General features: G+C 40.3%; 1 protein-coding gene across 1 annotated transcript in view; it reads left to right on the forward strand.

Moving 5' to 3' along the window:
* The window catches only part of lingo2b (leucine rich repeat and Ig domain containing 2b), a 31,541-nt gene extending 16,328 nt beyond the window's left edge, over positions 1-15,213 (forward strand). The window contains exon 2 of the mRNA XM_018697740.2: positions 10,699-15,213. Coding sequence (XP_018553256.1) covers positions 10,742-12,610 — 1,869 coding nt within the window. The 5' untranslated portion in view covers positions 10,699-10,741 and the 3' untranslated portion in view covers positions 12,611-15,213. The remainder of the gene's footprint in view (positions 1-10,698) is intronic.
* The last annotated feature ends 9,343 nt before the right edge of the window (positions 15,214-24,556 follow it).

A 24,556-nucleotide genomic window follows, 5' to 3' on the forward strand; every position in this document is an offset into this window, starting at 1 on the left:
TACAGAGAAAATATCAGGTCCCATGCTGACATAGTTTGTAAGTGGAGGAGACTTTCCAGGGAATGAGAGGAGTTTAAGTCCTAAGACAAAAAAATTGGGAATGAGAGCATATTATAATCACAAATCCCTTGGCAGCTGATAGGAAACGACAGATTTTTGGAACTAGTATTAATTATACAGCTGGCAGAAGTATCTTGCTTTGGTTTCCGATACATAATGTAAATACAGATGATGTTTGCAATGAGTGAATGAGTGAATTCTTTATTTTTAAACAAGGACATTAGGTATCTACTGATTCAGAGGCTTAAAGCACAAGTTAGCTGTCCTCGTGAATCTGCAAATGAATGAAAACTGCCTTTTAAAACACAGGAGTTAATCACCTAATTATCAGCTAATTAGCACTCTGATGCAACAGTATTGTTAACTGTGGACGTCTCATTCACAGAGGTGAATTGTATTTTCCCACTGAATGAGTGGTCTGAAGCTAGGAGTGAATGAGCAGGAGAAATATGGTCAAAAAAGGTAAAAAATAAAAAAAATAAACATGTAGAAAGAGAAAAATAGAGTATATACTGAAGTCATTGACATTTTGAGAAATAAGCTTATTTGCGCTGTTGCTGAGTTAGATGAGAAGATCAACACCACTCTTGTCTCTCTCCATTAAATATGACGCTATAATGAGAAATGGGTTAGCTTAGCTTAGCTTAGCATCAAGACTAGGAGCAGGGGGAAACACCAAGACTGGGCGTATACAATGGTAACAAAATCCACCTAGCACCACCTAAAAAGCTCACTAATTAACATGTTACAACTAATCGGTAAAAAAAAACCTAATGTGTAAAATGACAATTTGTAGTTTTATGAGTGTTGATGTCAGCAAGGCTCAACAACAAAAGTAGTCCGCAGCCTAACTTCCTCTCTGTGATTCAAACAAATGAGATATATGCTGAACAGAGCCAGGCTAGCTGTGTCCCACAGTTTCCAGTCTTTATGCTAAGCTAACAGTCTCCTGGTTGTAGCATCATTTTTAATTGGTGTAGTGGGATTGGTATTAATCTTGTCTAAGAAGAAAGCAAATGAAAGCAAATAACTATGAGTATATAATGTACCAACACCTGTTGCTTCTTGTATGCATGTATAAGGCCAATGACATGTGAAACATATTTTCTGTATAACATTGTTATTTAAAAAAAAAAAACTATTACATTATACGTCCCAATAACTGAATCCAGCTGTTTTTGATGACTCTTATTAAAGCTACAGCTCTTAAAAACACACTTCTTAAAGTGAATAAAAAAATGACTTATTTATGAGGTTTCATGCTGTTTTCAGATGAGACTACTTTCCATTGTCCTCATTTCCTCTGAAATCCTGAGAGCCGTCTGTTGAATCTTAAAATCAAGGATGGACCTTAATCAATACTTGGGATCGATATGGGCACTATATAATTGCAACAGGCTCCTACTAGGACAGTACAAATGCCTCCCCCGAGTTTTGTGGCAAACATAAAAATGTTAACAACAAGAGACCGTCTAACGTCAGCAGGCTCCTTTTCCCCTTTTTATTTTTAGAAGTAAGGAATAGATGTAAGTTAACACTTGACCTTTTAAAGTGGTGACGCCTCCTTGGTGTTGTGGTTTGGCGTCATCTGGAATTAAAAGGGACAAAGTTTTGAAGGTAGCCACAGGAATTCTTTCACTTTTGTAAATTGTGAATTGTAAATCATATTTTATATTGTGTGCAGATTTTCCTCGGTTACGCAAAACCTTGTATGTGGGCTATTTTGGTGTTTTTAATATGGTTGTTAGGATTTCACACAAGCTTAACAGAAGATAATCCTAACCCCCTACCCCAGCTGCAGTAAGCCTTGGATGGCACTCCTACAAACTGCTGAAACTTGGAGCTAAACAATAAGACTGTTTTGAAACACATTACTTGGAACTTGTTTGCAGAAGATAACATTATTAGGACGGCTGCAGGAAAATGTGGTGTAATATGCTAAGACAAATCTTATTTTGGTGAATGGGGAAAGGACCCATGAATCAGCGGTTGTACACATATACCATGAAAAATGGATGAGTTCTACCTCGGGAGACTAAAATTAGACAGAAACCTAATACGGTGAGTGTCCTTCAAGAAACACTCTGATTTATAAGCAACAACAATGGAGAAAGGGTGAGAAAAATATGCTATTCTACAAAACACTTGCCAAGATAGGTAAGGAACCGTAATGCCGGTCGACACACCATGGAAAATCTGATTATTCCTTTTGCTGGAAACCTAAGCAGCCATTGAAATGAAGCAATGGCATCTTTTCAAGCAATCATTTCACACGATATGATTATTGTGTGACTGTCCTTCAATGACAACAGTGCTGAGGTAGAATACAAAGTGGCATAAAGGATAAATGTACGATGTAGAATGAATATTGATGCACAATTTTCACAACAGATTTGAGTGTATGCATGTTAATGTTTGGGGGGAAAAGAGATTTCAAGTGGAATCACTTGGCAAGCAGCTAATAGATTAGCTACTTAACTAGTTCAATAATTAATAAAGAAGGATCTTAATGGACTTTTTGGTCTTTTAGCTTGTGGAAGAGCTGCAGAGCATCAGGAGCAAAAACCACTTATTAATGACTGACTTGCATTTAAAAGTGTGAGCTTAATGGCTTATTAATTAATCAATTAAAGCTCTTTTACTCATGTATTAAATCATTAACTGTAGCTAACTAGTCCTAACCTTCCCTTTTTCTCTGTTTTTGTTGCTTGAAGCCCTTCCCAGACATCAAATTCATAACATTCCTGGCTTCTTTTTTTAAAATTTTTTTAAAATATTTTTTCCATGCAGTCATAGATGTCCTAAGTGTCTGTTATGGTTTTATTCCGGCACAAAATGGGTTATGTTGCTATAATTAATGACAACCATCAGTGCAACGAAGACATGCCTTGTCTTCTCAGACGTGAATTTCATAACTTTTTGGGTTATTTAGTAACATTAGCATTGATGGGGTTATGTTTTTATCCACCTGAAGAATCCATTTCCGGTATTCACTCTCTCTTTAGCTGTGATTTGTTCTTCATAACTCTTGATAGGAGTATCTGGCTCTTTTGCTACTAAATGCTCCACTATGTTCACCACCTAGTCGCTAACTTCGTTTGCCATGGTGCTGGACAGGTGGTATATAATCAGTTTTTACAACCCCCCCCTCCACTCCCTTCATAAAACAGCTGCCAGCTGTAACTGAAAACAGTGCTATTAAGTGCGTGAAATCAGAATAGTAAAGTTGCGGGTCGTTAAACTGAAGCAATGAACGAAAAAACGGTAACTGCTTCATAGTGCTGAGGAGACCTGTAGAGCTGAGTGATAACTCTCTGCTCTATCAACAGCCTCTTTTGCATTACATGCAGTAATTTTACCCATTGTGAATGTGAAAACATCTAATTGAGCAGCTTTAAGTTGGGACTCTGATTTAATTCCCATAGCTCATATGCTCCCTGTAAAGCATTTTGCTAGATACATGTGGTTAGAATTAAAGCTGAAAATTTAAGAAGATTCATGGTCTGTTTAATTTAATATTTTTACAGTGATCTTTTTAAGGCAAACATGCATTTAAATTCTCTTTTTCTTCACAAGTTCACCTGATGGCATTCAATTCAGATATGTGCCGTGTTTTTGAAATGTCACTAGGTCTGACTTACTGAGATTGCCATCACGACGTTTATATTTAAGTGACTTGGCTGCTTATTCAGACATGAGACAGACATGTAAAATTGCTGTCACATCTATCTAATAAGGAGCACATCTGAAGGCTTTAGATTTTAAAACCAATGTTTTAATGTGACAAGCAGGAAAAATGGGCAGAAGCTGTTGTGACATAATTCAGCCGGTGGAGGAACGTAATGTTCGCATTATTCATGTCCACAGCACTGAAGCTGTGTGGCAGACCGTGTCAGTGTTTATGCTCTTTGTTTCAGTTCTGGAGGCTGTAGTGTTGAAGCACTACGCCGTCCCCTCCCTCCCTCTATCAGTATGAGCAAACACCGACTAAGTATTAACTGGACTTTTCTAAATCCAGAGACTGCAGGGTAAAGCAACATCCCTTGTGAGCCTGCAGCACAGCAGACATACAACAAGCCACATGGTGGAAGACAGGATACGCTGTTGATGGCTCAACAAGGCACCGCTTCAGAGGAAACATGGCCAGTGGTGCAGAAAGGAGCTGTTTAATTGGCAGAGTTTGAATGCACAAGCACTAATTAGCCAAGAAGAAAACGGTTCAACTTCCAAATCCCAACAGCATCCTGAAAACTCTGCTGACATTTTGCACTCTGCAGGGTGGTCAGTGGGTGTGCACAGTACCATAATTCCCAGAATAGAAAATGCATTTGGCTTGTTAGTTTTTGTGGCAAGCACATAGCGAATTATCATTAAACTGAACTCGGGCTACACTGAAAGCACAAAGTATTAGTGATGCCTTTGTGGTGCTTTTGTACATTCTACATTTCTTTCTACATTTCTTAAAAGTCATGTAGCTCCTCTGATTCTCTTCCTCTACATTTTCCATAATAGTGTGGACATAAAAAGGGCAATCAACAGGGATTGTTTTTATTCATCAGACAACTTGATGAATAGAATATGTATTCCTCATGTTTCGTTAATTCACTGTATCACAACAGGCTCTCTCTTTGCATCAGCATCAAATTTCAAGTAAAACCCTGCTAGCACGGCACTAACGCAATTTGCACGTGTGTTTGTTTGTGCATAAATATGCCGATGCAAAAGGGATGATTGGTTTAATGACATGTCCTTTCAGGTCAATTATCATGCGGAGTGTGTTACGTTTTATGCTCACACTGTGGCAATAATCGCCTACATGCGAACTCTCTCATGTGAAATAATTCCATTATTCATGCCACTATTATATCTGGAAATGAGCAAAGCCGAACAGTCGGGCCCTGGTTTAATACTTCAGGGGAAAACAATGGGATGAATGGGCACTTTACACTTATTTTATGATTCCAGTGATCCAAAGTGACAAATGAAAACTTAAAAAGAAATATATGCTTTTTTTTCTAAATGAGCAAACAAGTGTAAAATGTGCATTTAAACTTCTTTGCAGAGGTTATATTGGGAGTGAACCAAGCAAGATTTATGTTGAGAAAAATCATAATTCTTTCTGGGAAATAATTGCATCCATGTAAATGAATTCAAAGCCTCATGTTTGCAAGGCTGTGGGAAGAGGATAGAGGATTTATAGTAGAGAGTATTATTCACCATAACTACAAAAACAACCTGTGACTTTCAGGTTATGTACCTCTAACCACACATATTGGTGGAACTGTGCAACATTAACAACATTAACTTAAAGTGGCAGTATTGCAGATAGTACATACCTGATTTAATGGACACCTAAGGGCAAAAAGAATATTGTATAGCTCTGTCAATGAAATTCATTATTAATTCGTAAATAATTTTGCGGTGATCAATACTGTAATTTAGAATAGTTTTGAAAATGGTAAAGTGGTACAGTCCAGTTACAGTATGTCATTCTCAGTCTGAAATACATTCACTCTGCTCCCGTCAAAGGCCACAGGTTTGGAAAGTGGTGTGATAATGAACAGAGATTTAATGGTGCCCATCTTGACAGATAGGCCCACAGATTAAAGTCAACATGTGCACGGAGCATAGCTTGAGTATTATGGAGATCTCCTGGAAGAGCTGTAATCAGTTTCTCAAGCTTTACTTGGTTAAAATCACATTAGAAATCACGGTCAACCAAAGCAAACAAGGGTTTTATCTAATCTCGTACGCATGGCTTTCCTCATTTCTTCATGTGTTTCTGCTTTATCTTATACTCTGCTCTCTTGTTTTCCCCTCTTCTCACTCTCGCTCGCTCTCTCACAGTGACTCATGCATCACCCTACAGCTCCTTTTCGGCTGTCAGATTTTCTACAGTTTCAGTGTGACTCTAATCCAATTCAGAACCAAATCCCAAAACGCTCAACCCTGTAGGCTGCCCTTCTCAATGACCCCCTTCGCCATTACCATTTACCCAGAATTCTGTGGGATCTTGTATGTCTTCCATCTTGCCCATGACACGGTTGGCTCCAAGCGTTTCTAAAAATATGGTGGGGCTTGAAGGGAGAGGCAATATGGCCACTACAGTACTGTATGTGTGCCACCTAGGTCAGGTCAGCCTGGGTCAGACTGTCAGAGCTATAGCTGTATACAAATAGGCCAGTCAGAGTGTAGAGTCATATTCTGGCCATGATTAACTTCGAGCCAAACTGCATTCATAATTTTTTGGTAATATAATACATATTCGTAGTTATACTATCATCCTATAAAGTTGATACTGTGGACATGTTAGCCAACAGTTAGCTTATTGATTTGAAGTTGTGTGTCTATCCATCTAGCCAACGCAAGTCCATCAGTCACTCTCATTCCAGCCCCTATCATGACTGACAGGTGATCATGTATGGTGAGATCTGTCAGTCACACAGTAGCCACGCCCAAAAGCATATCCTGCTGATCCTACCTGATGAACATCATGCTGCATTGAAGGGGACTTGAAACTAGCAATCGAGACCATATACTCATTAGAAAAATATTTACAGAGATAATAAATCAAGTGTGATGTAGGGTAATTTTCTCATAGAATCCAAAACAATGCAATTGCAAGACATAAACCCAAAACATTGACGTTGACAACAACGCTGCAATTTGTAGCGCTGAGAGGAACTGTCATAACTGTAATGTTGGTTCCTCTCTGCAATCAACACCTTTCACATTAAAAATTATCACTTTCTTCATTGTTAATATAAAATGTTGCAGCTTTAAAAGTAATACACAAATATCTTTAAAAGTGCTAATGACCTTTTTAATGACTGCTAATAAATTAGATCAGAGAGAACAAATTTGGTATCCAGTCACATGAAATTGATCCTTATAGCGTTTCATAAGTTTGGGTCATATTTTCCATTAACTAGCAGCTTCCTGTTTTTACTTTTCACTTCTTAACATGTTGGAAGTGATTTTCCCATCTGTCTCTCACTCTTTCAACCACCTGTCATTCCCAGAAAGTCTGAAAGGCTTTAGCTTTGTTTTGCCGGAGAAACAGATCCCTCGTCAAAACAGGCTAGTTAATCTCTGGCTAATTCCAAACAGGTGCCACATAATGCAAAACAAAACAGAAGCTGCAGAAGCCACCATTTTCTCCAGCAATGGCATCAAATTATTTCTTTTAACCTTATCAATGTTTATAGACGTGACTTAGTGATGCTAAAAATGCTAGCTACTTAAACAGGTTTACAGTTGAGGGATTTGCTTTTTCTTGCCTATTTGTTTCTTCATAATTTTACATAGTTTGAAGCCATATTCTGACCTGTAAACAGTTACATGATTGGTGGCATATTATTATATTATATTACATACTGTCAACCTTTATTAAGCATCCACTCAGTCATTCTGTGGAGGTAGAGACAGGTAATAACTGAAAAGCCAAAGAAAGAAATCTGTTGCAGGACAGTGGGCTCTGTACACCAGATATGGATTGGGACATCAAACAGACTGCTGGTCTTCAGGAGAATCAAAGCCACATCATTTCTCAAGGTTATGCACTCGTACAAGTGCTGAAATTGTATTTTAATCCAAGGACATGATTTACAGTCTTTGAGGAATCATCTTTATTTTATCAGCATCTGTATTGTGAAACCTGGATCAGGAGGAGTTATGATATTCATTGTAAATGTGTCAGGTTTTTTTCTTAGGTGGCTTAAAAATGCTGAAAATTCTCCTGAAAATGTAATGCATTTACAGTTTAGAAATGAGATTTTTTTTTAATGGCCTGTCAGAAGCTAAACTTATTTTACCTCTCAAGGTTTAACTCCAGAGAAAGCACAAAAAGCACTCCGGTATAGGAATAGTCGTTTTATCAAGAGCTTTTTCTGCTATCAGCTTAAATAACTTACAAGGCTGTAGTGTTTTCGTGTGCAACCCTCTGCACAGAGCCATGTTAAAACTGCATGCTGCGTGTCACACAACTCTCCGACAGATCACCCGACCAGTTCTCCACTGCAGCAACAGACAACTGGACTGTAATTATTAAACAGAGAAGCAGGGAGGAACACAGAGGCTGATGGCTGAAGGCAGACTGAAAAATACACAAAGACAGAAGCAGGCTTGTAGATGGATAATAAGGTAGACGGACAGAGATAGTTACCAGAGCACCAGATGGATGGGCAACAAGACAGGTCGACAAATAGCAAGGCGGTCAGAATGACAGCTTGGAAACACCTTAAACTAAGCTCCGCTTTACCAACGAAACTGAATTTCCAGGAATGTATTAAATTTGTGTGTTCTCTCAACATGAGGACTAAAGGAATATGAAAAAATGTCACCCTCCTCACTCTATTTCTTCCTTTTTTCATTAATTTGATTGGCATACTACATAGAGCGGATGGGAGTAAGGGTTTGTAGTTGCTGTGGCAACGGCCTGCTCTTTGTTAAAGGCTACATTCCTGGCATCTGATGTGTCTGCGCTGCGATCGATAAAAAACCCAGCCTGCAGGGACTGATGAACGGACTGGGGCTTTTGCCAGGCCGGGCAAGACTGAGGAGAGAAAAGGAGTTAGGTGAAAGATGTGTGAACAGGAGGACGGAGAGATAAAAGAGCGATAGGAAGAAGAGGGGAAAGAGAGGGGAGAGAGAGAGAGACATGGAGATGCGAGTGGTGCAGCTGCTGAGTCGGGCGGAGGGGTGAGTGCTGTGGGAGAGAAAACGAGTGAGTGTGTGTGCTCTACGGCTCCTTCTGCCTCATCTCGGCTATTTTCTGAATGTCACTCACTTCACTATCAAAGTAAGGTATGTGTCTGTCTGTGTGCTCATCATATGCTTACCGTGGCAGGATTTTGCTTTGCAGTGATTGACAGAGCTCTGCGAGCAGTCAGGAAAGCTCTTTAAAAGCGCCTTTCATATTTCTAGCATTTTTCTGTGCCTTTATGATTCTAAATTTCCACCACTCACAGATGTGTCTAGCGTTATGCACATCTAATTGGCAAAGATAGCTATGAGCAGAATACAGATATAAGTGGTAATGAGGCAATTATGGTCAGCCTTTCTGTCTACATAACCATCTGTCAATTCAACAACCTGTGGCTGCTGGAAGGTTTTTTGTGCCATTCTGGAGAGGCATGGCTCTCTGAGAACATAATGTTTTACAGTTGAACTCTGCATCCTTCCCCTCATTACCCTGCCATTATCTCTTCTCTCTGTAAAAAGTCCCACCGTGGCTGGGAGTTGGAGACACGTTTCACTGAGTATATGAACAAAATGTAAAAGAAATTACAGAAAACTAGAAAGCAAAACAACACCCACAAATGGAATAAATTGAATGTGAAATAAATGATTAAGTCACAGAATCAGTCACAGAAAATTTTCAAGAAACACTGTAATTTTTATCTGTTCATTTCTTCATATTCTAAAATACAACCTACTGGGATAAACTAATGCATGACAAAGTTATTCTCATTTTATTTCTGAGTTCTCACATGTAAAGTGCAGTTATTCTGTTATGTAAAGCAGGAAGTGCTACCATAATAATAATAATTATAACTTTTTATCATCAGGGACAAGCACAGCGACTGCGGTAATGTTGCTCCTTACTGTATAGATTGGGATTTAGCCTACAAGTAATGTGCAAACAATAAAAGTCTAATGGATTTAACATAAGATAAAACTCCACTCATTGCTGTGGAAAAGTCCCGTCCTTGCAGAGGCAAAAGTAATACAAATACATAGATTATAAAGAAGTGGAAATTCACAATAATGAGCAGTAAGCAAAATAGAGGAGCAATAAAGTAGTGAAGCAAATAGAAAGTGTTGGGAGGATTGTGTAAATGTATGCATCTGTTATTTCTCACATTTCCTGTGTTTATTGCTTGTTTTTTTTATTGATTATTAAATATTCAACATATGCATCTTCTGTATAAAAAACAGCTGCTTAAACACCACATCTTTGTGATAAATATAGAAATTTAGGGTATTCAATGCAAAATGAAACAATGAGCCAATGAGATGACTCAGTATGATGATTACTTATTAAGGAGTCATATATGTATACTTCATTCTACTGGGGTTATGTGTGCCTGGCAATGCACTTCATGTCCTATTTAGTATATATTTTAGTTAGAACACTTGCCACATTTAATACCCCACCCCCCTACACACACACTCAAACATATATGGAAACTGTACACACCATTATCTGTGTTAAAAAAAAGAAAAAAACAGTCACACACTCGCAGGCACAACAAATCCACATGGGCATTCAGCCTCACTGCACTCTAACGAGGGTCATTTCTCGCCATCGAGCTGAAACATCTTCCATCCTCATAAAGCATCTCCAGTTAGCCTGCAACCTTTTGCGCTAACACAGTGATGAACGTTCACATTTTTCTGCAACTGATATTTCTCTTGCTGTGTCTTGCCCTGCTGTGAGTTTAATTCCATTATATCCTCCTTGCCAGGGAAAGGGACAGTTCATTAAGGGAGCAAAGACTTGGCAGTTTAAGCAGACATAAAGTGTAAAAGGTTGAAAATGGAAGAAGGTAGGGGGCAAGCAGGGGAAGACAGTCTGAGTTAAGTTGAGCGTGGAGTATTCTAAGACAGTTCTTGCTTGTGTTTTGTGTCTTGTAGGGCTTGTTCGTGATGGTGCTCTGTATGGACAAGAAGCTGTGCCATGACAGAGGGCAACGTGGGTAAAAGAGACATGCGACACCCAGCCCCGCACCACTGCCACCTCATCCTGGGCGGGGCCTTGCTGCTTCTCCTGGCCAGCTCAGCTCTGAGCTGCCCCGCCCGATGTGAGTGCTCTGCCCAAAGTAAATCGGTCAGCTGCCACCGCAAGCGCCTGCCCACTATCCCTGAAGGCATCCCCATTGAGACACGCGTCCTAGACCTCAGCAAGAACAAACTACGCCTCATCACGCCGGACAACTTCTCTTCATTCCAGCAGCTGGAGGACCTGGACCTCAGTGACAACCTCATCAGCGTGGTTGAGCCCAACTCGTTTCGTTCTCAGCTCGCCCTCCGCTCGCTCAACTTCCGCAGTAACTTGCTTCAGCTGGTTCCCATTGGCGTCCTGTCGGGCCTGACCAACCTCACCCGCCTCGACCTCAGCCACAACCGACTGGTGGTTCTCCTGGATCATGCCTTCCAAGACCTGCGCAAGTTGACGTCTCTTGAAGTGGGCGACAACGAACTTGTTTTCATCTCTCAACGGGCCTTTACAGGATTATTTGGACTCCAAAGTCTGACCCTGGAACGTTCCAATCTGACCGTGGTCCCTACTGATGCTCTGGCACATCTGCACAGTCTGGTCGAACTGCGCATGCGCTACCTGAGCATTAGTTTTCTAAAGCCTTACTCCTTTAAGAGGTTATCTCGCCTGCGCCGACTAGAGATTGATTACTGGCCCTGGTTGGACACACTGCCTCCCCACTCACTGCACGGACTCAACCTCACAATGTTGTTCATAACCAACACTAACCTATCTGCCTTCCCCGGCGCAGCGCTGCGCAACCTGCCCTACCTCACACATCTCAACTTGTCCTACAGCCGAATCCAGCATATCCATCAGGGAGAGCTGGGCCAACTCCCATGCCTGCTAGAACTCCGCCTCCAAGGGGCTCAGCTGGTTTCTATCGAGCCCTTTGCTTTTGCGGGCCTCAAATCTTTGCAACTGCTGGATGTGTCACAGAACCGCCTGGACTCTCTGGAGAGGGGAGTGTTTGCCTCACCAGACAGCCTCCAGAGGCTTTGTCTGGGAGGGAACCCATTAGTGTGCGACTGCAGATTGCTTTGGCTGCTCACTAGCCACAAGCCCCCCTCTCTGCAGATTCTGGACGTCCAGCCTGAGTGCAGCGCTCCCGAGCACCTCCTGGGGAAAACTCTGCGTGACCTCAAAGAACCTCTGGTGTCCAGGTACATGACCTGCACCAAGCCAAGAATTGGACCCAACACGACACAGCTGCTGATGGCTGATGAGGGTCAGCCAGCCCGCCTGAGCTGCATGGCAGAGGGAGCACCTCGACCCTCTGTGGTCTGGATTACACCTCACAGACGCTACATCACAGCCAAGAGCAGTGGTAGGGTGGAAGTCCAACCAGATGGTACCCTGGAGATCAAGGCAGCAGAGCTGCATGACAGCGGGGTGTACTTGTGTATTGCCAGTAACCCTGCTGGCAACGCTAGCCTGTCAGCCTCTTTAGCTGTGAAGAGCCTGGGCATCGGGGACAGATCTCACTATAGCAACAGGAGCTCAAACTATCTGACAGACTCTAACAGCACATGGGGGAATGGGACTGTACTGTACAACATGACAGTCCCCATAGACATTAAGACTATCATCATATCTACAGCCATGGGCTGCCTGTCCTTCCTAGGTGTGGTCGTATTCTGCTTCCTGCTTCTGTTCGCCTGGAGCCGAGGGAAAGGACGCCATAAGAGCAACTTTGATATCGAATATGTCCCTCGCAAATCCAACGGGGCAGCCGCTGAGGTGACAGAAACAAGTGGCCCAAGACGGGTCAACATGAAAATGATTTGAGAATGATGCAGACTGATGCATATGATAGCAACGTCAACAACACAGTGCACACATATCAGCTGAAAAAAAATGTTTTTTTCTATGACACAGTGGATTTGTGACAAACGAAAGTGATGTACTGTTATAGTGGGTGTCAATATGACAGTGATCTAGTGATAAAGTGGACGTGTGAATATAAAAGTGATATATGAAACCGTGGACGTGTTTATATGAAATAATGTTCTCATACAGTACATTGAATATAATACTATAACCAACATATCAATATGGGAGTGATATAGTGCTGCACTAGGCATGTGTTTAAGTGGTGATGTGATGAGTAATGATGTTGTCGACTCACCGTGACATCAAGGTGAAGGAGGGAGCTGCCGGGAGTGACAGGGGACATCTTCGCGTGGCAGTAGAGCTATCATCGCTGCAACATGTCAGGACTAAATTGTCTAATACCCATCTTAGCTGCAGTGTGAAAGGGGGTGTGTTGTGTTCATGTGTGCGCGCATGCGTGTATGTGTGCGTGCATTGGTGTGCGCATGTTGCATTCGTGTGTTTCTTTGTGCATGTGCACGCATTGCCTTTCTTGTCGGACGGAACAATTAAAACGAATGATAGGGTCCAAAGCATTTTTCCAGGCCTTTGTTCTTGTTGGGTCATTGTTAACAACAGTTTTGTCACTGTTGAGTAAAAAAAAACAGAGGATAATCTGTGTTTGTATGCAAAATCACAATTATCATATTCAAGAGAAATGCTGCATAAATTTTGAAATAGGTCATTGTCCCCCTTGGAATGACTCCAACATTTTCTGAACTCAAGGAAATGTTAAACACACACACAGTAGAGCCTTGTCTCTACCATAGAGCTCACTTTCTTGAGAAATAGCAGTGGTCAGTGGTGTTATTACTCCGGAAAAGCTTCCAGCTCTAGAAATGGCATGTTAAACCCGTTTTATAACACAATAAATCATGGGCAGATTTTCCTGCCAGACAAATCCCTTGATATGATATAAAAGAGTCGGTGACCAGACACAATGGCAAAGATTTACTGGCCGGTGTCCTTTTTTTGGACAAGACAAAGTTGAGCTTCACAGATTTATGGGTTGAATCTCCCCCTCCTATCGCATTTTTCTTTGATCGCACCACTTCAAGCTAGCGTGTCCGGGTTCTTCCCTAGGGGCACCAAGGGGTTCTGGGTATTTAATAAATGGCAATTTGAAAGTTGTAGTGCAATCTTGTATTGTTTAGGTTTTTTGTTGAAAATGTTTTCAATGTTTAGAAAAAAAAGAAAAAAAAGAAAATTAAGGGCAATTCTTTGTATTGCAGGGACGTGGGTGTTAAACTTGTGTTATCCTGTTGTGATAAAATGTTCAAGGTTGTATAATTGTTTTCATATGACAAATTTATGGGTATATTTTCAAATTGAAATAAATCTTAATCATACCCCTAAGATTGGAGTTCCAGTAGTTTAAATTTTGTTTAAAATCTGAACAGGTTTTAAATTATTTATAAATCATATTATTATTATATTACTCATTATTTCTATTTCTAATATCACTATTATATATAAAAATGTCACTAAAGTAACTCATTATATTTCTCTGTCACTGAGTATTGTATTAATACAGCACAGTCCTGACTTTACCAACTTTGCCCTGATTTTTGCTTCTGATATCATGTCATATAGTAAATATTTTTGTTGTAGCTACTCAGTGGGTTTATAGTATTTTTCCTCATGTGCTCACTATAATATGGGGAGAAAGTGATTTGTCTGTTTACTGTATGTGTCCTCCTTACATTCTTGCGGGCTGAGTATATGTGTCCTGTCCGAAAGGATAAAAAAGCTAATAAAAGAGGAACTGATGTGTCTACAAGTTAGGTTTTACAGGTATAAATGCACATGTCAAGCTTAAACACTGCATTCATTATCTTAACTGATAAGAATTTTAATTTGTTAAAGTTGTTGGTTTATGACCAAACACCAATTAGTCTCAGCCTGACTTTGTGCCTAGCACTCACTAGCAAATGTTGGCATGCTAGCACACAAAACTAAGATAATGTACAGAGTGAAAATTATATCAGCATATATTGCAAGTATGTTTGCATGCTGACATTAGCATTCAGCTCAGAGCAGCACTGCCCCTATAGAATGGTGCAGAGATGATGTATTGTTGTAGGCCAGCCTGGAAGTTAGCATCATGGGATGGGATTTTTTCATTGGTTTTTGGATTATTGCAGAAAATTAGTTTGATATACTTTCACTGTTAATGTATTTGAAGCCCAAATACAATCGCCAGAAGTAAAAACTAATGTTAGGCTATAAGCAAATTACACCACTGTCACATGACAGTAAACATCACTACCACTAAGCTTCCAACTTGTAATTTAATTTAGCGCTAACCTTTTTTTCAAAAAGCCTTTTTACAAGTTAGTGATAGTTTGCAAGAGAGTGAGTATAGTATGTAAAGGCAGACATTTTTTGTGTACAGTTCTATGATGTTAACAATCTCTGTAGTCTCATTTAGCCTCTTCTTAGCAACCACCTATTTTAAGACATTTGGGGTATTTTCTGACATATATTATGTTGTAGAATAAAACTTTAAAATGTCTTGACCTTGTGTTAACCACAGACCTTATTTAAGGCATTTAACCATAAACCCATTCAAAAAAAAAAAACATTGACTTTGGGATGAGGGAACCAGTAGTGCTGAAATGTTAACTTAATTCCTGGTTTTAGCACTCTTTCCTGCACCACTCTATAACTAAGATGTCATGTGCTCAATGGATACAGCTGAAGGTATCAGTAGGCTAGTTTTCAGTAGCCTTGTTAGCTTGTGTACTGTATTGTGTACCTGTATTTAGTCAACCTCACCCCAAAATATATGGCATATAATATATGACATATTTTTATGGATATTAATGCAAACATAATGTCTAGTTAATCACGTTTTTAAAACCATATCCAAGCTAAAACTCAAACTTAAGGGAAGTTTAAAAAAAAAAAACACATGTTGAGAGCTGCTGGTGTGGCAGTAGGTGGAAGTAACACAAAATTTCTCCTCTTTCCCCCCTTTACACCTCTCTAACTTTCTTCCCACATACTGCATCTCCTAGTTTGTCTTAATTGGCAAGACTCCTCACCTCACACAGCTACAGAGTCATGACACTGCTGACATTTTCTGGTTTGTTATACAATCTGCCAGAGGTTGCACACCCTGAAATCTGATTGTGTGCCACGCTTCCATGTGGTCTAGATGGGAATTGGAAAACTGCGATTCCATGCAGTTTTTTTCTGTTCACACTGATCAGAAGACATCAAAACTGGGACACGTGAAGGGAAAACATCAGAATTGGGACACTTTGAGTTGCAGTGTGTGTAGCCTAAATAGCCCGTAAGCAAGCGAAAACATGCCACATTACATGACCTGACAGCGAGTTAAGGTGAAAACCTACATGACCTACCTAAGGTCATATCAATATATCATCATCCAGGCCACCTGCCTCACTGGAAAACAGTTCTCAACAGCTGCCTTCCTCTTTGCCTCACCTGACAATCAGATGAAAGGAAATGTTAATTTGGCTTCCTGCTCTAACAGAGAGCTTCTTTTTCAGACAGCACTTGATGCTATCACACTAATTGTAAAGAGAATTTTTGTCTTTTGTGTGTGAAAGCTCGCAGGGAATATTCAGGCTGCTGCTGTGCCTTTATGAAGACAAGATCAAAGTCCCTCCAATAGGCTTGTATTATTTTCATTGCAGTTTCCTTTTTATGGTGACAAGGCTGTAAACAATGGAGAAGAAATGTAATGAATCTATTACTGTCGAGTTTCCTCAAATTGTACCTCTCATAGAGAGGAGGATTTCCCAATCAGTAATGATCAGAGCTTATACAAGCAGTTAACAGTGTGTAATATACAGTATATTAGAAAGTAAAAGATTCCCATGCTTGGTGATCTGGCAAAGAAACATCATATTATTAGTTTTGTTTTGTGCCAGTTATTAAATCCTGAACTATCTTTTACTGCAGTAAATATACGATACCATTACTTTAAGTGAATTAAAGCACCCAAGTGTGTGTTCGATGGCGCTCAAGTGGAGGTGTTCCCGCTCAGGGCTATGCACCCCTAAATGAATAATTTCACACACCGTAAAGGATCTTCATAAAGAATCTGTCATAACCTCACAGCTGCATCAAAGAGCACCAGTCAAGGTAAATCAGAGTCAAGGAGCCTGGCTGCAGCATCAGTGTTGAGTTTAACTTGGTTGTTAAAAAGGAGCTTTGCCACACTTGAGATCCAGGTTTCTGAGCCATCATAACGTGAAATGTTTGACCCGTTGGCCAGTGACTGAAATGAAAGGAATTTGTAAGGGAATTTTGCAGTGAAGGTTATAAGTTCATCCTGTCTTATGAGATCATCTTTCTTCCACAGTCAACTTTACTTTGGTACTTTCTACCTGCACAAACCTGAGCTGACAGGAACTTACTATTTATGTTATGTATTAATTGTGAGTCTTAGCCAAACTAAGAGATAAATGATATGCTGGCTCCCTGATGGGTCTCTGTATTGTAGATATACAAGTAGATTTACAAAAGGGGATCTGCATCCTGGGGGTTTTAAAGACCTGAAGGAAGGAATTTACATTTTCTTACTATGAAAGATGGGGTCCTATGAACACAATATTTTTGTTATTTCACCAGAGATTTCTGTACATGTGTTTTTATCAGCATTTTTCTCATTGGTTTTAAGTGGGCGGGGCACCACTGGAAAAAGAAGATGTCACATACTTTTATATACACCCACACAGTCCTGATGAAGCAGGTTAGAGTTTTTGAGTGTTTTACTTCAAAATAATTCCATAGGTGTTTTTATTTACAAATGTTAAGTTGAATTCTTGCACATTTCGTCATGAACATTTTCTATTATAAAGAAATACTTTGGATTTGAGAATACATTTTCAGGCTCTTTAAATGTAAAATTTTCTGTTTTGCACATTTGAGGTTTTTGAGTTAAAGGTGTCATATGTGTTTTTGTTATTGCTACACAGCCAAAGTTAGCATTAGGAGCTGTTTACATACCAGTCTAGAAGAAACTCAGTTCAGCATCAAATCTCATTCATTTACTTGCCAAGAGCTGTCTTATTTTGCTTCTATTTCTATCACTTTGTTGCTAGTTAGAATGCTAAACAACTAGCCCCTGCCAGTCTTGCCTTGTTAAACCACTTTGTGATAGTCACAGTAGCGTTTAGTCCAACATGAGAGGATGAAGAAGTAGCACTGCCCAGGGCAGGTATTCTAACCTCTTGTCTTGTAAACACAACAATGGCTGAAGTTCTTAACTGTTCTTAACAGCTGTTAATGCTAATGTTGGCTATGTAGCGATAGCAAAAACAAGTAGCAAATGAAATGAAATGAAAGATAAGAGATACAGTAATTCCCTGATAATGTGCATAGGCCTTTGAAACAGATTTAAACTTTCATATAGGTAAATGCTATTTACAGAAAATCTAAATGTAACAATTACATTTATAAACAAAACATCACATTTTTGAGAAGGGAGGGGTTTTCATAGAATCTCATATTTTAATCCAGAGTTAGTTCATTTACCACCAACCTCATTACAACTTATCAACTTATACAGTTTACATCTTTTTAGCCAAACCTACTAAAATACTTTTCTTTTTCCAAACTTCCCCTGCCTTAGTTGTGTTACCTTTCATTATCACTGCTACAATCACTTTGTGGTTCCTCCAGACATTGGTGCTGGTTTGACGCACACTTCACATTGACTCAAATCGATAAAAAATATTGGAACTTGGTGCAGTGGCTCTTCCCGGTGCCCTGGGGCTGGCTGATGATGTACAGACGATGATGAAAGGTCAGTCGCTAATCGAGCTGGCCTGCAGCAATGGCAGGTTCACACCACACAGGGACCCAAGAAGGCCCTCAGAGAGGAGCTGTAAAATGTGTAATGTTATTGCCTGTTGGATTTGATGGCGCTGGTGTTGTACTGTTGTAATAGAAGCTGCTGCTCTACAGCCACATAGTTGATCTAAATCTCCTCAGACCATCCATCAAAACCAAAGCCTTCTTTGCATTTACAGTACATTATTGCAGATAGAGTGGATATATTAATCATGCTTCGCGCTCATGATAAAAACTACAAGAGATAAAACACTCCAGTTATTGACCTATCAGTTCATATACAACTAATAAACAGAAAAGGCAAGGCAAGCATTTTAAAACTTATTTCACTGATCCTTTCTGGGTGTCATCTTGAAAAACCAGGCGCACATTCAGACCAGAAGTAATCATCCACTTAATGGTGTAAAACTTAGACAAGTAAAACAGATGGTAGCTCCAGTTTTATAATTGTGTTTACAGCTCATAAAGTTGCAGCTTGGCATCTTTCACAGTGTTGGATGTTTCTTCATCTGAAGCATCCACAGATAAATCTCTGCAGCAGGGAGTATCAGAAGGAAGTAAGTTTCTTATCATTCTGCGACTAAGATGAAAACATTCACACTGCTTTTATGTGACTTTTCAAAGACAGAATACTATAGTGTTCATCTTATAAATAAAAAGTTACATTTAAAGGTAATATAACACTTTAATACAGTGAAGGATTTTGATGCTGCTGCTACTTGGTCCTGTATGACCAGCAACTTGTGGCTGATAGTTATTAATTGTGGCTAACTTTATTACTCGGTCAATTTGTGAACTTTTTGACTCTTTACTCGTACAGGTGTTAATGTGTGTCCAAATGGGGAGTGACTTCTCTTCCTCAGCCAAGCATAAAAAGCTATTCAGCAATTCCACTCAGGTTGTTTTTTTATGTGCAAATTGAAAAATGCACATAAAAACAGCAGGATGGGAACACACTTTGTGACATTAGTGCAGCTATTTTCTTTTTTCCAGTGGAAATTTAATTATGTTTCATGCTGGAGAGCGGTGCATATTATCCTTGATTGTCAGCGATTGTGGAGCCGCCACTCGCCATAAGCCCCCCCCCCCATGTTTAACCCTGCACTGGTCAAAGTCGAGGACCACTTGTCTCATCTCTGTGGAACTGCCCCATTAAAACGCAGCTTGTGGCAAGTGTCGGCAAGAGGTGCAGTGTGAAAGATGAGAGCAATAACGGAAAAGAAGCACATCACATCGCACCAGTAAGTCGACCCCCGGGGGGGGTGTGGATTGAATTGATATGTCATCCAAATGCGTGACGTCATCTTAGAGACTTCTCCTCTGAGTAGTATCAGCCTAGGCCTGGGGAGCCTAGGCCTTCTCCTGCTGAACCTTACATGTATAGAAAAAATTACAGCTGGGTGCCTGGAGCATTGCATTGTGATTTGTGCTGAGGCCGTGGAGAATTACAGTCACATTAGAGATGTCCCCTGGGCATCACTTGCTCGCTGTATGAACATTTGCCCTGTAGGCAGCTAAGTGTTTGAGCTGGCGTATACTCAGCAGCACTGCAGTATTATGCTTTAAAAAAAAAAAAGAAACCCAGAGCAATAACTTTATTTTGAAGGATAAAGTATGGAGCAAAACATGTCATTTTCACATCAGTGTTTCTTGTCAGGGCATGTTAATTTGCTTTTTGTTGTTGCACTGCAGTTAGCCAGCATGCGAGATCAATGATTATAAATGATTAATTTGTGAGTTATGACTCCCTGCCCTGTTTCCTCCCGCAGACACTAAATCACAGAGGAAGAAAAGCAAAGCTAGGTGCTGATTAATTCAAACATTAATTCTGCTTACAACAAGCCTCCCAGTCAGCTTTAAATAGGCCCATTGTTCAACTGAAATTTGCTCTCACAAGGCGCTGTCGTCTTTTCATGGCAGTGTACTTGTCAAGTGAGTCACCAATTAATTTGGTACATTCTGGAGGGCGGGCTGATGGCACAAAAATCACATGTATTACAAGTCTGTTTAAACACGAAGATGTGGCTTAAGTGCATTTTGCTTGGACTTTACATGGGACGAATTTGATGACTGCTTGTAATTTATGAACTTCAGAACAATTAAAACTCTTTTGAAAGTGGAACAGGTACCTCGTTCTAATTGCATGAATTGGGCCCGAGAAGGATCCTTCCTCCGTTTAGCACTGGTTGCATGTCAGCCAGCAGTCAAAGTGATGAGGCAGAAGTCAGCACCTTTACCGGATGAAGAGGTCACAGCCATGCTTAGAGGGTCAGGAGAGCTAATTAGACAGAATGAATGACAGGGACCTGCGGGGCTAAATGCAATTACCAACAGGATGAGAGACATAAGTAGAGGAGATAAACCCATGAGATATCCACTGATGAAAGTTTACTTTTTTTTTTTTACTTTAAGCCCTGAAACACCTGAATTTAAAATCAAAATGTATGCAGCGCTGTTACTGTACGTGGGTAGAGCTCAGAGATAGCAGCCACACAAACAGCTTTTGGCTCATTACCACACACAGCACACACTCTGATAATTGTTAATGCATCAGAGTTAGTTGCAGGGATGACTGTGCCTTCCTTCTGTCAGGGAATTTATGGACAATATGACAACTATGGTGACTATGTAAAAAATTGCCTGCCTGCGAAATTAAATGATCAGCTAAAAAGCTGCAGTGAATCGAGGTAACAAGGATCACCTGCTCCTAAATATATACATCCCTGTCTCACCAGGTGCTGCGAGATGAGTTGGACTGAGCCTACAGACAGCAGAATGTCACTTCAAGCACGTCTGGAGAGAGAAGCCGCCTGAATAATCATTACAGCCTGTTCAGCTCTTTCCCAAAAAGGGAGCAATAAGCAGAAGAAGTAGCTGTGCTGTGTGTTTCATGTTGTCTGTTTGATTGTTCGATCCAGGATAAAAGACGTACAGGAAACCCAGACGGCTGTCTTCGCTTGGCCTGCTTCCAAAGACTGACACTGTTTGGAAACGACTGGGAGTCCCTTAATGTCTTGGCAGTGTATAGGAAAGATGTCTGGAGGAATGTAAATCTGCAGAAATAAGGCTTGGGTTGACATTTAACAGTGTCTCAAGGCACAATGGTAATATGAGCAACAGGGCATAAATGTACCCCTAAAGAAAAATCTCAACATAGAAATCAAGAACATTTGTTCATACAAGTAAGCAAGCTTGTCATGTTTGTAATATAAATCACACTGACATTCAAACAATAAAAAACTTTACAAAACTGGAGTGAATATTAAGCTGACCCCAAACCAGAATTTTGACACTGGACAATTCTGTGAAACCCCAGACTACATTAAATGGATAAAGTTTTTATGTCCTATACCAATTCTACTGAAATTCTTCTTGAAATACCTGTCTATGGCAACTGCAGTATCATTAAAGGAGCTATATGTAAGTTTTTGCTATCGCTACATATCCAGAATTAGCATTAAAAGCTGCTTACTTACCAGTCTAGATGAAACATTGCAAGCTCAGCATCAAACTTCATTCCTTTACGTACCAGGAGCTGTCCTCAGTGATGGGAAGCATCTGCTATGTTGAATTTTCTGCTATGTTTTGCTTCCATTTCTATCATTTCTTTTCTTCTATTGAAGTTGTCATGTTAACCAGTTAGCCTCAGCCCGACCGGACATCTCATCAATTTCTAATGGTGATTCACTGAAGCGTCCAGTCTGCTCTGAAGAAGTAGCAGTGAGTAAGTGCAACAATGGCTGAAGCTCTTGCGACCGCCACCACCATCTGCTCCCGGAGAGAAACCATGTTCAGCCACAGAGAAAATTTACAGATAGCCCTATGAAGGCCAGGAAAACATTGCGGTCATGGCAATAAGACAAATAAAAAGGCAAATGTTAATTGCAGATTTGTGACTGCGCACAAATTCAGTCAGACATGCTCCTTTTCCCAAATCAAAACTCCACAATTTTATTTTCTGGCATTAGCACTGAACCTTGGCACTGGATAGAAATTGTGAGGTGTCAAATCATCCATAATTGCCAGTTGTTCTAAGGACACTGGGCTGATGAAAACCTACATGTGATAGGACTACACAGTGTTGTTGTGTGTAGCAACAGAAAGATACATTAGTAATAAAAAATATATATATATAAATAAATGAATACAAAAAAAGTTCACAGAATTTCAGTGAATTCTGTGCTTGACTGCACAGGGCTGCGCTCTGAGTAAAGCAGCCTCACCAAGTGCCACTGGCACTTAGACACAGGGAATTGGAAAACAAGTTCAAAGGGATTGGGGAAGCTTTGGTCTTGACCCAAGAGAACCTGTGAGGGACAAAGAAACACCCTTAGGAAACAGCGGGTTGCTCGTAGAGGTGGTATATTGACAGAAGGACGTGGCAAGGTGCGTTAAAATAGATTCTCAAGCAGAGACAGGGGGACGGAGTGGGAAAACTTAGAGAGAGGAGCTTTGTTATAGAGCTGTGTGTGCCACTGGAAGATGCATTAAATGACACATGAAAGGGAGACGCTTAGATACAGTACGCTGAGCTACTGTAGCAGCTGTTGCTGGAGGGCTGTAAATACAGAATATGTCCCATGGAATGTTCGGTAAAATATAATTGCGGCCTCACACATTTCCAGCGCTGAGTTTGGGATTCATAGCCAGGACGACAGCTTCAGAATAATCCAAAAGGAGCATGTGCATGTCCTTTTCATCATGCATTATCACACTCAGTCAGAGAGAATAAGCAAATGTTAGCAGGAGATGATCAACTTAGCATACAAATGCATGTTTGCGTAAGAGGGCGAGCAGAAAATACCAGTATCAACAAATGATACAATCACAGCAAAACGGTAGAGTCAGGTGTTTAAAGGGCTCACAGCTCGGAACATGACAAATAAAGCATGATGAGAACATGTGAGGCATGAAATCCCTACACAAACACAGTTAACAGGGCCGGGCTGCACTATTTGCCCCATTTCTGGTGCCTTCAAGCCAGAAATGCAGTTTATGACCACTTCATGTTAAAAGACATAATAGCAGCCAAAACATAAAGAGGGGCAATTATGTTTGACATTATGGAAGCCCGTGCAAATCCCCCTTTGTCAGAAGTGTGTGTGTGAATTCCACTTCCATTTGAAGTGGAAGGTGATCAAACCTGAAGTGATGCATTAAAAATCAAAGAAGGTCCGAGCTACACTGTTGGCATAGCTCGTCACCATGATGAAGGCTTGTTCAAGGTGAAATGTGTTGCTAAGTTTTAACTATTCACATCATCACTGCAGAATAAAGGCTTTTAATTTTTCTCACAACCTGCCTGGGAGGGTCTGGGTTATTGAGCTATTGATGTTAAAACCCCAGGTAATTTGTATTGATACTGTCCAAACTTTTGGGGTGTTCTGGCAGAATCAAAGTAATAGGAAAAACACCAAGTTTTTAAAGTCCATATAATGTAATATTTAATAGTCAGATATTATTAGATGCATTCATTATTCTTAAGCCACCTGGGGAGAGGAGAGATTCTTTCATTTACACAGGCTTCTAACATTGTGTGCTATATTCCAGTTTTTTTTTTTTTTTTTTGTATTATAATCTCTGGACCAATATTCACCTATTTAGAGCTACTAGTATTGCCCCTCGGACAGCAAGTACATACTGTGAACTATTAAAGCTCCTCTCATTGATCATCATCACATCTCATGATGAGTCTTTGAAAGAACATTCGAGACGTTCTGTACTATAGCTTGCAGTGAGAGTCTGTTTAGCTGTCTATTCCAAAGTACTTTTTTTAAACTCATTATAATGATTGGCCTGTGGCTGCGAGCCACAGTGCAGCTGGGCAAGAGAAAATGGAGTTCTTTTAAGTTCCCTCTTTTGAATGGCAACACAGATCGTTGCTGTTGTGCTTTGTTTCAAACCAGGAGCCTGCTTTGAAACAGCACAAAGGGATCGGGCTTATTATGGGCCAGTAGCCTGTCCATACTTTGCCCTTTTTTCAAAATTGAGAGGTAATTGGAATTGGCAGGATCAGCCTTTACTGAGCATGAT

The sequence above is a fragment of the Lates calcarifer genome, linkage group LG19 (assembly GCF_001640805.2).
Source record: "Lates calcarifer isolate ASB-BC8 linkage group LG19, TLL_Latcal_v3, whole genome shotgun sequence".
Classification (NCBI taxonomy): Eukaryota; Metazoa; Chordata; class Actinopteri; family Centropomidae; genus Lates; species Lates calcarifer.